This window comes from Zingiber officinale, chromosome 6A (assembly GCF_018446385.1).
Source record: "Zingiber officinale cultivar Zhangliang chromosome 6A, Zo_v1.1, whole genome shotgun sequence".
Classification (NCBI taxonomy): Eukaryota; Viridiplantae; Streptophyta; class Magnoliopsida; order Zingiberales; family Zingiberaceae; genus Zingiber; species Zingiber officinale.
In genome coordinates, this window is record NC_055997.1 from 2,409,708 (window position 1) to 2,424,162 (window position 14,455).

Genomic DNA, 14,455 nt, shown 5'->3' on the forward strand with positions numbered 1-14,455 from the left:
TCCATCACATGCACCTTATCAATGCATGTGCTGATCTATAATGAAATAAATACATTATAAATACATTATGAAATGCATACATTATTGCCTACAGAAGCTAAGCATTTCCGGTCCTATTAAGCTAAATCGATAAAAATAGATAAATCATATCCACCAAACAATAAAGTTACCACAAGGTAAAGATTTGAAGACAAATTTCCCTTCTGCATCAGAAATGGCATGGCAAAGAGCAGTTCCTTGCCCAGGTCCATTACCGGGACCTTGTGGACAATACACGTCCACTACATCAGCTGAATATAAAAAGATATGAACACCCACAATTGGATTTCCCTGCCATGAATAAGCAAAGTATCATTTAGGCAATATAAAGTACAATTTAGTTAATAATGATGTAGACTTCATTAGAGGTAAATAGAGGAAAGAGCTTCAAGTAGCCATCACACATATGTGACAAATACAGGTTGTGAATAGCATCATATTCATTTCATAATCACCATGTCATGAAGCTACTAACACTTAAAGAATACAAATTGCAGCAGATTAGTAGAATTTTCTGTACAAAATTGAATCTTAATAACATACAGTAAGGGATATAAAGCAAGATAAAAACTGCAATGACAAATGGGCCTACCAAATATTAACTAATTTTTTTAACTACTTCATGACAATTAAGATCTTAGCATCTACAGAGAATAAAAAAAAAAGGCAGCCCGGTGCACGAAGCTCCCGCCATGCGGGGTCCCAAGGAAGGATCCATTGTATGCAGTCTTACCTGCTTTTTGCAAGAGGTTGTTTCTAGGATTCGAACCCGTGACCTTTTGGTCACATGGCAACAACTTTACCGTTGCGCCAAGCTCCCCTTCAGCATCTATAGAGAATAAAAGGACAAAATTTCAATACCTGTGCAACCACAAAACCATGAAGATCATACCCATGTACCAAGAAGACATCATCTACCACAGCATTTCCAAAGCCTAAATTCACCTATAATAAAGTAATAACCACAACCATATCATCATAAAATTGTGATCTGCAGAATGATTAAACTTTAGAGGATATCATACCTCTGGCGTGCCTCTAACTTCAACTTCTAAATTTGGATGTGAAGCACCTAATTTATACTTTCCTGAGCAAGAAATTAAGTAAAAGAAAAATAAATAAGAAAGCAATCATAGAAGAGTAATAAATACTAGAACGAAATGAGAAACAGTGGCACCATATAAGAAAATAAAAAATGATCATAGCTATGTTTTTCTTTATTTATAACCCACTTAAAAAAGGTTCAATGTTTTTGCTACGAGTCTTGGACCTCCACCTTAGATTATCAAATGATGGTAATGATAAGCATCACCCAAGTCCAGTACACAAAAAAAAACGTGGCTAGCTATCAAGAACATATCTTCATGGTGAAATCTGTCAGTTTGAAAAACAGCTGAACAGGCAACATCTTTTTTAATTTATCAGGGCCAAAAAGCAGCATTTTGTTAATTGCTTCATAAAATCAAAATCACCAAAAGAAATAATCATAAACATTTAACTTGATAGAGATATAGGAGTATCAGAATAAATAACAAAGAGGAATAGATGAGAGATTGGAAGGGAAGGAGGAGAGTAAGTAGTTTAAGATAAAAGTTAAGAGTCTGAATAATATGTCAATCAAGTTCACAGCACAAGATTTATCCTTTTATAGTTCTAGTGACGGTTAAAAAAGGCAAATCAAGCACCCATAGATCCCATACAGCTTAACTGTACAGACAATCATCACGATTCCATATAAAAGTTCACTGAAGAAACTTGGCCGATTTCCCAAAAAATGCCTCTGATTTAGTTTTTTTCTTTGCAGGGCACCCCACATTTTGTATTTAACCAAAGGGTGTCCCTTCCCTCACATTCTTTTTCTTTCCTATATACCCCCATCAATTAGTATCAATTTAAATGTTAAAAGAAGAACAAACTACATGGTTAGAGCACCCGAAAGAAATGATGCAAGAATAACATCCATGAAAATACATGGATCAAACGCATTTTCACTCCAAATATCGCATGGCAATTTCCCTTGGGAACCAAGAATGTGCAACACCCACCCCGCCCTAAAACATCAAATGAGGAGGCAAAAGATGAAATATGCCAATGGCATCAATTGGTCGCATAATGGCAAGGTGCCCATCAAGACTTAGGAGTACACAAGCACTCACATACCACCCCAAACATTCAGCCAAATGATCACCACCCACCCACACTCACCAGAGATTAGCAAAATGTTTCAGGAGCAATTAAAACCAAAACTTTACTGAACATGGAAAGGGAAGCAACAAAGCAGAGAGCCCCAAGCGACACAAGGTCACACAAGACACAGTCTGAAATAAAGGGCAAAAAGCTAAACACATTGTCGCCAGCAGCAAGTAGTGCAGTCACATTCAAGCAGACAGCAGTCAAGCTGATAGCCCAAAGCAACATATTTCTGTTTCTCGAAGCATGAGGAATTCAAATCCATCAAAACTGCTAGATTGACTAAGACATTACAAAATCTAAAAATAAGACCGATATTTGCATCCTACAAGAGTGACAAAATCAAATCAAATCAAATCTTATTGTTTTATTTTGAAATATTTTGGTTCATCTAGCAAAATAGCTAGCAATTTTGACCAAATAGCAGATGAACCAAATCACTTTGAAATCAAAATAATAAGACCATATTTGAATTTCTCATATTTTCATAAATACAAATAAAGGTCTTTTTTCTTGCATTTGGAGTTAACTTGGCTATAAAAAATACTTAATCAATACACCACTTAATGAGGATATTTAACAAATAAACAGAAAGGAGAGAAAAGGGAGCCCTTTAGTCAAAACAAAGTTAGGGGAGCCTTGTGGGGAAAACTGAAACCTAGAGGCGCCATTTGTGAAATTTACCAAAATCTTATAATTCACATGCCCACTTTAAGGCCAAAATGCAATTCTTGTGGCCCATACAGCCTCTGAATGTTCAAGGCCCTTATGTGTTTGTTTTCCATTATTAGACAAGTCTTTTATAAAGCTAGAAGATTCTCTATTAAAAACAGCTGGAGAACATAGAAAACTAATATTCAATGGAAACGAGAACATTGCACATGTATGTGATCTAATGGCCAAACGAGCCATGTGGCATTAAATTATTAATTCTAAAACTCTTCCACAAGCAAGGGTAAACCCTAAACCCTGTTCTTCGAATTTTGAGCTTTTCTTTTTGTAATAAAAACTGCTTCCTTTTTATTACCTGGAAGGGGTGCAGTACTTGCAAAGAAGTTATAAAGACTTTAGAAAGCAATTTCATTGGAGCTGCAGTCAAAGACAATCGAAAATTTTGGCTTTTGCACTGTCTTGATAAATAAGCACACATGGGACTAAACTACTTGTCTAATAGACATTCAGAATTTTGAACCTTAAAAACAGATTTGCAGCGTACTATGCAATTGGACTTGACATATTTGGACAGAGATTATGGTTTAACATTGAAAGGTCTAGTCAGACTAGAAATAATTCTTGAAACTGTCTTTAGTACACAAAATAGGAAATAGAGTTAGAGATGAAAATTTTAGTTTTAAGAATGGCACATTCTTTTCTCTGGCTGTGAGAACAACGCATGCAATCAAGTCTGAGTCTATCTTCATATACAATACAAATGTTATTCAGATGTAGAATAGAGACTAAATACATCCCCACAGCTTCAATTATGACCCTCTATGATAGAGCATTATAACTATAAAGTTCATGTACTACAAGATGGCAGTAAATACTAATAGTAATGTATATAATGGAGGAATACATAATTGCACTGTTCTGGCCTCTGACTTGCAACTGGAAGAACCCTGATGTACCATGGTTAATTTAAGATAGATTTGTCTAACAAATATAGATGCTGGAAAAGCATCTCAAACCTGGAAGGATATTGGTAAATGAATAAAGTCCTGATTCTGATGTCAAAGAAGAAGCAATAGATTCATCTGATAATGATAAGAGGTCGACTTTTATATCAGATGGTCCACCATCTTTCATAGAACAGCTTTCACCACCGACAGCGCCTTTAACCCTTCCTGATAGTGAAAACCTACAGGTGGGAAAGTTACGTGGGCGTATTTATCATCTGGCCACAAAATTTTTGAATAAAAAATGGAAATGGGAATTGTCTGCATAAGACATACCCTGTGAAAATGAAATTGATATCTATATTTGAGTTACAGCCATCTTGGTTAACTGTGACAGGAACCTGTAGAGTGGTCACCAAGAATCTATAGTCAATAACATAGTTGGATAAGAAGGTAAAAATACCTTCAATGGTGCAGATATAGATCTATCTAATAGAAATTATTGTCATAGAGATACTAGACTGCTTCCCGACTCACATTGTCAGGTTTCAATGACCATCCATCAGGTCCCTTTACTCGGAGAAGAAATGACCCCTGTTACAATGGCATATGAGAAACTAAATGTCATGCAACAATAACACAGATTCAAAACACATTACTAATAGACAATGTTTTACATTTGGCTTTCATGGAATATCCATGCCAAGCCATTTAACAATTTCCAAATAAGGTATTTGGTGGATTAAAGTCATCAAACACTTTTTCAACATAGAGAGATTTTTGGCATTGATCTAAATTAAAGACTACAGTGACAACATAAGGTGAGAAAATCTCTCAAGAATGTTCATATCATTCTTGGCTGATTTTGTTTGTATGACACTATGAACTCTCATTCAGACACAATGGGAGAAAATGAATACACCATCACCCAGAGAGAGGGAATCATTAAACTTGATCTTGGAAATTCTAGCACACACAAAATAAAACCAAAGACCCAAGCAACAAAACAAACCCCTAGCCTCACTACTTAGACTCAGCTTAAGATGTAAATGATATTGAAAGATTCAAGGATGATGTTAGCCTTAGCATGCTAAGAGATAACAGTTAAAATTCTTAGTTCATTTAGTGACCTTATCCTGAAACCAAAAACTTTTAAGTGAGCCCTAAAATATAATTTAAGAAGAATTCATGATGAAATGGCTCCTTTAAGAGATATTCAGCGTGTCATTAATCATAAACCAAACAAATCTCTTTGAATCCTTCACATTTCCAAATAAACTAAAAATAAATAAATTGAACTAGATGAAGTATAATGATGACTCAGAATGTCAGACCCACTTTTGCCAATTGACAAATGTGCTTATAATAATTCTATTAAGACAGCAATTGGTGATGTGCACATTCTAATAACAAATTTTCTTATGCTTCTCAAACTGGTTGACCTACTGATGTAATTACTTTGATTACTTGCCATCAAACTGAGAGGTTTCTTGAGTGTAAACAAGAGACGTGTGCTGGTCATAGGAGAAAAATTGCATAAGAGATGAACATTATAAACAATAAAATTGATGTATCTTGTAAACCAGAAGAGTACAATAAAGGAGATTATGTCCTTGTATATATAAGCCAAAACACTTTCTTAAATACATCTTCAAGACCTTTATGCTTGCTCCGCCTATACAATGTGAACAATTGAATGTAATGCTAACAGTGTGCTAACAGACTCAAAAAATCAGTCCAAATTTCCAACACTCCCATCTTCAACAAGTCCTTTCCAAAAAGTTAAGATGCTAAAAAAATTTTCCATCTTGCGGGAACTTGAAGAATTTCCATGTTCATTAGCAAGGACAAACTATTGAATCTAGATACAAGTTTACCTAAGAAATCAATTACCCTTTGTGAGGGATTATACTACCATTGATTGGAAGGAAAATAAAAATCAAATGAAATCAACTATGATTTGAAAGAAATTAAACAAGTAGAGTGTTGGCATTACTTTAATGCTAAATTGTTCAAAAAGCAGGTATCAACTATAGATAACATGACTAACCCTAGTTTTTGGGTAATGTTTACTTTAAGAAAGAGATTGTATGTTCATGATTAGGTCTATTTAATCTGATGGGTGCACAATTATGCATTTACATAAAGTCATGATTGCACAACTGAAGAAATTGATCAATGATCATGATCATGCTTTGCTTATAATCATGTAAATTTGCATAACAACGAAAAATCATGTTATTCCTAGAAAATTTGTGATTCAACTTGAGTTACATACTCAAACTCAATTCTTAAGCCAAATTCATATTAAATTATTAAGCCAATTCTTAAGACATGTGCAGTGGAGGCAAACCCACGCTATGGACCAAGAGTAGGGACAAGAACTCCAAGTGGATGGAAGCAACTAAAGTGAACTCTTAAGATGAGGAAAAAGACATGGGACAGGGGCAATGAGGTAGAAGTTTATTATAAATAATTGAATATTTTAATAATTCCGTATATTAATAATTCACCCCATTTTATATGGTAGTATATAATGCTACTTATATCAATAATTTATTATGATTAAATGTTAAGATAAATACAAGATTCTTATTTATTAAAAAGTATATTGATAAGTTTATAAATATGATATTTTTAATAATAATTATTATTAATTATAAATAAGTATTAATAATGAATTGAATAAATCAAATAATGCAACTCATACATCTAACACTGTAGTATACTAGTATTGAAGCATATACTAATTTATTTTGTCAATAAGAAATAGGTGCTAACACTACAAATAGACAGTTTAATATCATATAATGATGACAACAATTCAACATAAGTAGAAGGCCCTGCGATCTAGACATTATACTAATAATATAGCTTTTGCTAATAATTGTATTCTCTCTCATTAGGTCACTTTCTAAGGCATGCTAGCGAACAAGATTGCCAAGTAAATTACATGAATCTATCATGTGTTCTATCAAAATATCTAAGGGGAAGACATACCACAACATAATTACCAACTTGAAATTCTCAGCACTTTCCATGTGCATCAACAGGAAGCTTATACAATTCATAACATACAATTACTTTTCTGCCAAATTGAAAAGAGTGTAATCTATAATGTTTAAACCAAACACAATTTTAAAGGGAGAGATTAGAAAACCTTTTTAAGTCAGAAAACCCTTAATTAGATGTTTAAGATCAAATCCCAATAATGTTGCGTTTAGACCCAGCAAATTGTCTAAGAAAGTTTCTAAAAGAGAAACTGAGCACTTTAGTTTGGTCGTCTGTTTGGCAGGGAGAGTTCAATACTTATGTTTTAAGTCAAATAATTCCCACAAAATCTTACAAAAATAGATAACAAAATTCACATCTCTATTAAATACCATAATTAATAGCAAAGTGTATATGAGGGAGAATTGGCTTTGCCTAAAAGAATAAAGTGAATCATTTTTGGATGAATTAATGACAACTAAAATGAAATCATGGCCGTGTGGCAACTTAGGAAATCCAAGAGAAAATTTCAAACTCACATCTTCTTAAGATACACGTGGTATGGGTAATGGAGTAAGCCAATGTTATGTTGCAAAATACTCAAGAGATGAGAATGATCAAGCTCCAAATGATAGCACCTAAAAAATGTTATCTTTTTTTGTGAAGCTATCTGTACTATGTCTACATAAAGAGCATTTGCTATCTCAGAACCAGAGTTTACAATGAAAGAAGAAAAGTCCCACCACATCAAGAAGCTCAAATATTAACCATATCAACACCTAAAATGAATCTCAAGAAAGCATTTTATAGATTCTCTAAACACAAGAAAACACAATTCTTGATAATGTTATTGCTAATGAAATCTAAGAAAAAAGATAATGTTTGTCATTTATCCTTATTTATATAATGAATTTACAATAATGATATATCAAATATGCAAAATTTAGCATGTGTATACACAAGGATAAAAATAAATTCAAGTACACAACACCTTGTCATAAACTGGGATAAAGTAGTAACCATTTGGCGCACACTGAGTCCACTCCTTTACCAACCCATCAAGTGTGCAAAGTTCAACCTAAATAAAAAATTTGGAATTAGTCGGGTTCAATATAAACAGTAGAAACATAATGCAACAATAATTTACTACAAGGAAGACATCAATGGTCCGCCAAAACAGTCAATAAAAATTGAAGAAAAAAAACGAATCACGTAAAGAAGCAACCACCAAAATGGACAATGATTGAAGCCTTATGTAATCGGTTTCAATTATTAAAAAAAAAGTGTTTCTGTGGCAAACGTGCTACCTACAAAGAATTTTGAGGACCAAGATATCTTTATATTAATGCATCACACAAACGAAGACAGACATAGCAAACAATCCCGTAAGAGCCTCACCCTTATCTGTGAATAATCCAACTTCGTGTCCGAAGCCTTCCTTGATTTGATCAACGACGAGCTCGCCTGTAACAACCAGGTAGTTTCTCAGAAGACGAGGAAGCAACTTCAACAACTAAGACAATGAACTAAAAGGATAAAGAGCAAATAATCCGTTGGAACGCATCGAATTCATCGATCTCACGGTGGATCCCGATCCTAACCTCTACGAACCCGCCGCAGCCATGAATCTCATCTGCCGCAGATGGTAGGGGAAGGACGGCGAAAAGAAGGCCGACGAGGACGAGACCGCCGATTCCCATCCCTCTCGAGTTGGGCATTGGCAGATCAGATCCAATGAAGTGCCGAGGGATCGTTCAACTTATTATTTGGTTTGCTGGCTTTTCGAGTTAAACCCTAACTCGTTGAACTGTGGACGAAGCAGCTGCCCACCCGACCCGTCGTTAATCGGGATCGAGTCGGCTTTGTTCAACACACTAATCATTTCCATGTGTGCCTTTAAAAAATATTTTTTAAAAATAAAATAAATAATACTAGACAAGTTGGCAGAGCCATAGAGCGGATCCAGTGGAAGAATCGGCGGTCATTTTTTTTTTTTTTCTCTATTGATGATGAAATCCTTAATATTATGGATTCTATTGATGGAAATAAAGATCCCTTATTTATTTCGTGTAAAAATCATTCTTTCATTCTTAAATTCATGGATCCGTACTAGAGCCATTAACACTCTTACATTAAAAAGGTTTTTTCAAGGTACTCTAAGAATTTAATTAGGAATATTAAAAAAATATCAAGTTAGAATTAAAAATTTTTAAGTTCAGATTGAGTTCAAGTTGCATCGAGTTAGGAAAAGTCATTAACACTCTCACATCAAAAAGAGTTTTCCGGTGTATACTAATAGTTTAATTAGAGTATCAAAAATAAATTTGACATGAATCAATTCGAAAAATATTGATTAAGATTAAAGATTTTTAAATTTGGATTTGAGTTGTCTATTTAAAATTTAGAAATATTTTAGATTAAATTAAATATTATTTAAAAATTGGGATGTTTTATGTAACTCAATAATAGAATGATAGTATAATGAAATATTTTAAGATAAAAATAAGAAATTATAAAAAAAATATTTTTTGAATTTAGATTTTTTAATTGAATTAAAGTTCATGCTAGGATTTTTTTATAATATTCTTTGACCCCTAAGTTTAATCATATTTTAAAATGATCCTTGGACTTTTGAATTTGCAGTTTTACTTCCGTTTTGGATCAAAATTATAATAAAATAAAACACAAGAAGTTTTTTTAAGATTAAATTATGAGTGAAATCAATATTTTTAAAGAGTATCTTTTGATGGTATGAATAAAAAGAAGGGACACCTAGATTAAAAACAAAAAAAAAGCACTTTTAACTTTCTGCCTTCATTCTTTTATTTCCTCTGGGTCTTTTATCTAAATAAGATATTCTCATCATTTTGATCAAATGGACGTAGAAGAAAGCTTTGGAAATCTTGAGCATGCCATTTCTATGAAAAAAAATATGCATACCATTTGAAATATGAAGGATCAACAAGCATGATTCATCCATCAAATTAAAACAGCTGATGACTTCCAATAACTCAAAATGAAACGCAATATCCATGGAATATTAAATCCGCCAAACAAGATTGCAACCTGTGTTTGACTAAATCTTATCCATATAGGGGAGAGCAATAACATATGCTATAGAAAGGATAACTATTCATTAGCTCCACAGACCATATCAAGCAATTTGTTAGTTTGGGAGTTCAGTTGTATCTTATCATCTTTAATCCTTTGGCGAAGTGTAGGATCCGTTGCATCTGCAGCCAAATAGGTTAGAAGGAGCTTTTCACATGCATTTAAATCAAGATGCCCGAGCCGTCTCAAGCACTGGCAGAACCTCTCTTGCCCTTTAACATCCTTTGCGTCTTCAAAGGCTTTCAGGAAAGTGTTCACTTGGTCTTGACTTAACTTCCACTCATTCCGTTTCATCCTTGAAATTCTTGTTTCTAACCACATTAGAGCAGAATCAATGTCATTGTTCTTCAAGTAGTAATCTAAGAACATATCACAAGTCTTGAAATCAGGAACAGCGCCCCTTTCTGAAGCTTTCTCCCAAACCCGCTGCGCTTGTTGAATCATATTCTTTCTCAAATACGAACCTATCATCACATTTGTCAACCGCACATCAAAGCTCATGCAAACAGATTCCCATTCTTCATACAAATCTTGCTGCCCATTGATATCATCAAGTCTATCCAGGGACCGCAGCATAGTGAGATAGCTAATATTGGTAGGTTTTTGAAAGACAGTCTTATAGGAATTCCATATTCTTTTCACCTCCTCGAAATTGTGAATCCTTGAATATAAATTGATTAAAAAATGATAAGGCTGACGATCTCGACCATCTATAAGCTTTTCAGACTTCTTGAGAGCAGACTCAGCTTTCGTGATTAGACCAGCTGAGCAATAAATGGAAGCTAAGGTACTGTATGCGGACCATCTCAACTTAATTTGTTTATCCTCCTCTGCTTCTTTTATAACTCGCTCTACTGATTCAATGTCATTCAATGAGGCATAGCAGTTCATCAGGATGCAGCAAGTAATCGTATCTGGAACTATGTTATCTAACTTCATCTCTTGGTACTGGGTGAGAACCTTCTCATGCTGGCCCAGCCTCATATAAAGGGACATTAAGTTGAAATGAACCTCAGTATTCGAGGCTATGTTCTGGTTCTTCATTTCATTGTAAAGAGAAATAGCTTTATCAACATTCTTATTTTTCTCTGAGCAATAACTACCCAAAAGGGCTCCATACGAGTGCCTATTTTTGGCTGGTTCAGGCAAGTCGGAAAAGTATTTCTCTGCTGCTTCGATACCCCTGACTTTAGCAATGAGGCCTAGGCGCATTGCATGAATGTCGTGAGTCATTTTTGTATGTTTAGTGTTTTCCATCCACTCCATGATCTGTAAAAAAAATAAAACATGAATGACATTAAAAATTCCATGAGGAAATTAAAACAAATGAATAATAAATAATGAACCCAACAAACAGGAACTGAAATAGACAACATTAATCATGTATTTGATCTTTATCTTTATGAAAGAATTAGTGCTTTTTAGTCGTCAACAAATGGCAATTTCATACCAACTTACAAAAAAAATACAAAATTATTTTAAACACTCGAGCAAAGGACCAAAATCAAACTCACATTTTTGGTCACCAACAAGTGGCAGTTTCATACCAACTTACCAAACTTTACTTTTAATTATACAAAATTACTTCTAAGCATTCAATAATGGGGCAAAACTAAATAAGGAACAAAAAACTAACAGGGCAGATGATCCACCAAGAAGTAATTAGGATGTCAAATTTATATCACATGGGTTCCCTATGTCTCATTTCAAGACCGTTTCATCCTTAGAATGCTCTACTGAACATAGAAGGTTGCATCCCCTCCCTAAGAATTTCAAATAAATTATAACTTCTCTGATCATTTTAGAGAGAAAGTTTTTATTCTCCTGAACATAACTATTTCCATTGTCTTCTCTTTCTCTTGTTATTTATTTAATTTTTCAACTGCTCTCCATTGTAATCACTTGAAGATGAATTAGATTAACATAGAATAATATTGATCTCCAACTCGTACATCTTATGTGACACATCTGTTATTTATCTGCAAGACTTCTATTCAAGTCCATGTTACTTCCCTCCGTGCTCTTCCAGGTCAGCTACATGGATTTTATCCCTCCATGGGGGGTTTGTGTTTTGTTGAAACTTTTAGCATTTTGAACATCACTCACGCGACCCCTAAACTATGGTATCTACACCGCCCACATCAACACAAGTTTTCTTCACTTCAATTTTCCAACTATAATCAATCAACTCACACCCACATAAACGAAAAAAAGATGGGTCAATCTTTCTACAGCCTTTAGTTTCGGAATCAATGTTACATGGGCCAGTAATGGTGTTTGGGAACGCTAAACTTATACTGTACATAGCCTGGAGAAGTAAAAAATAATCAAAACACACCATCCTTTACTCAGGTAAGATGCATGCATGAAGCTGAAAGGGAATAGCAAAAAAATAAGGAGCTTTTGTTACCTCAAGGGCGTGCGCGTGGCGCCGGTACCTGCGGAATTCCTTAACGTACCTAATCAGCGCAGCCGCGCGCACAGGCCTCCCTTCATTCACCCACTTGTCCAGCGTCATCGTGACACTCTCCTCGGGAGATCTCCCCAGAGACGATAGACGGTTGTACAGTACGCTCGGACCCTTTTCTTTAGTCCCGACCGCCATAGCTACAGCCGCGTCGGCCGGCAAAGATGTCGCAGCGGCCGCAGCACAGAATCTCATCTTGGTCGCCGCAGCCGACCGAAGAAAGAGTTGTCGGACGGAGCACTTCGCCGTAATCATATTTTCCAACTAGCGAGCTCAGATGATTGAAGGCGGCGACGCTGCTAGGGTTTTGTACACTTGGTCGAGGGTTTAGGTCTTCGCGGTCAGATGACTCAGATTAGCAAATTTCACAGAGTGCACTACTATTTTTCTTAATTTCCAAATCGCTGCTAGAACATTACGACTCATAGACGATTTAATATGTTAAATATATTCTTAATTTATTTTTTTTACCAATTAATTGCCAGTCGTAGGGAGCTGGAGAGGAGATCTCTAAATCACTTTTTAAAACATCCACGTCAGTTTTTCTATTACTATATTTAAAATTTAGAATAAATGACTCATTTTATTAAATTTAGATAATTATTTTTCACAATATATTACATCAACTACTCTAAAATTTCCATTATCCTTAATTTTTTATTATTTTCTTCTCTTTCTTCTATTTTTTATTATTATATTTATGGAATGAGTGGAAGGAAAGATATTGGAAATATTGAGTGGAAGGAGAGAGATTAAAAAGAAATTTTATTTTATTTTTAGGGTAGATGTTTCATTCTCTAAATTTAGAGAATCACTATTCATCATATCTAAATTTAGGGGGGAATGAATAGGGCAACTGATGCAAAGATTTATTAGCTATCTTATCCAAAATTTAAGATAAAATTTTTGGATAGGGTAACTAATGTGGATGCTCTTTACGGTCCAAAGAATACTCCTTTCTAATACATTGATGGGGATGCATGATCCCCATCTATTTTATAAATGGGCACCATGTATCCCCACTAATACATGTAAAGAGAGTATTCTCTAAATCATAAAAGCGGTTCAGAGAATCCGACCTAGGGGAGCTGCCGGCCTATACCATCGACTATCACCCACACATCACGGGATAATTTTATTATTTTATAATAATATGAATTATATTTTTCATATGTAATTAAAGCTTATATATATAATATATAATTTTTTCACCAAACATAATAATATAATATTAATTATATTATATTACAAATTTAATTACATTACAAACTGAATTTAGAATATGATTAATTACAAATATATTATATATACACAATTAGAAATAAAATTACTAAAACTATGTATATAAAATAATAACGGCTAAAAAATTATATAATTAAAATAAAATAAAATTTATCAAAAACAATAATCAAATGGTAAAAAAAATTATTTGGCTTATATCAAACATATATGAACTATAATACTAAATAGAAATAATAATAATAATAATAATAATAGAAATTTAAATATTTATTTTTCATAATTAATTTATTCAAGAGTTAATATATCTTGGAAGTGTTTGAGCCAAGAAACCTATAAATACTATAACTTTATATATCATATTTACTTTTTATCGCTAATTTGTAGAGAATAAAATTATTATTTTATCTCATTCAATGTATCTTTTAATTTTCTAAATTTTTCAATATTTAATAATTTTCTCTCTAACTTTAAATTTGATATTATATTTGAAGTTATATATGAATTTCTTTTCCTTTCCATGTAAAAGAGGTAGGTGTTAGTTTTGTTTTTTTTATGGAAGTGTACTTCAAAAACTTTTATTTCCTCCTATTTACTCTTGAAAAACTTGTGTATAGTGCATTTAAAAGCATTAACTTCTATTAAATATATCATTTAAAATCACATATAATACATTAGGATGTGAGAGAATTATAATTTAAAACAAAATTATTTATCATTAAATGAAATGTAGGAAATGATATTTTAAAAATTTTATGTAAATTATATAATAAAATAAATTAAAATTTATCTAAAAAAGATT

General features: G+C 33.4%; 2 protein-coding genes across 2 annotated transcripts; both read right to left on the minus strand.

Moving 5' to 3' along the window:
* Positions 1–129: 129 nt before the first annotated feature.
* LOC121995582 (nodal modulator 3-like) lies at positions 130–8,626 on the minus strand. Its single transcript, XM_042549311.1, has 9 exons — positions 8,438–8,626; positions 8,235–8,300; positions 7,828–7,914; positions 4,383–4,439; positions 4,182–4,246; positions 3,918–4,087; positions 1,065–1,126; positions 901–984; positions 130–330 (listed from the first exon to the last, which is right to left on the minus strand). Exons 1-9 carry the CDS (start codon positions 8,552–8,554, stop codon positions 145–147), a joined length of 894 nt encoding a protein of 297 aa, XP_042405245.1. The 5' UTR covers positions 8,555–8,626; the 3' UTR covers positions 130–144.
* Positions 8,627–9,817: 1,191 nt separating this feature from the next.
* On the minus strand, positions 9,818–12,753 carry LOC121995583 (pentatricopeptide repeat-containing protein At4g01990, mitochondrial-like). Its single transcript, XM_042549312.1, has 2 exons — positions 12,358–12,753; positions 9,818–11,216 (listed from the first exon to the last, which is right to left on the minus strand). The coding sequence occupies exons 1-2, from the start codon at positions 12,667–12,669 to the stop codon at positions 9,966–9,968; spliced, it is 1,563 nt and encodes a 520-aa protein (XP_042405246.1). The 5' UTR covers positions 12,670–12,753; the 3' UTR covers positions 9,818–9,965.
* Positions 12,754–14,455: the final 1,702 nt, after the last annotated feature.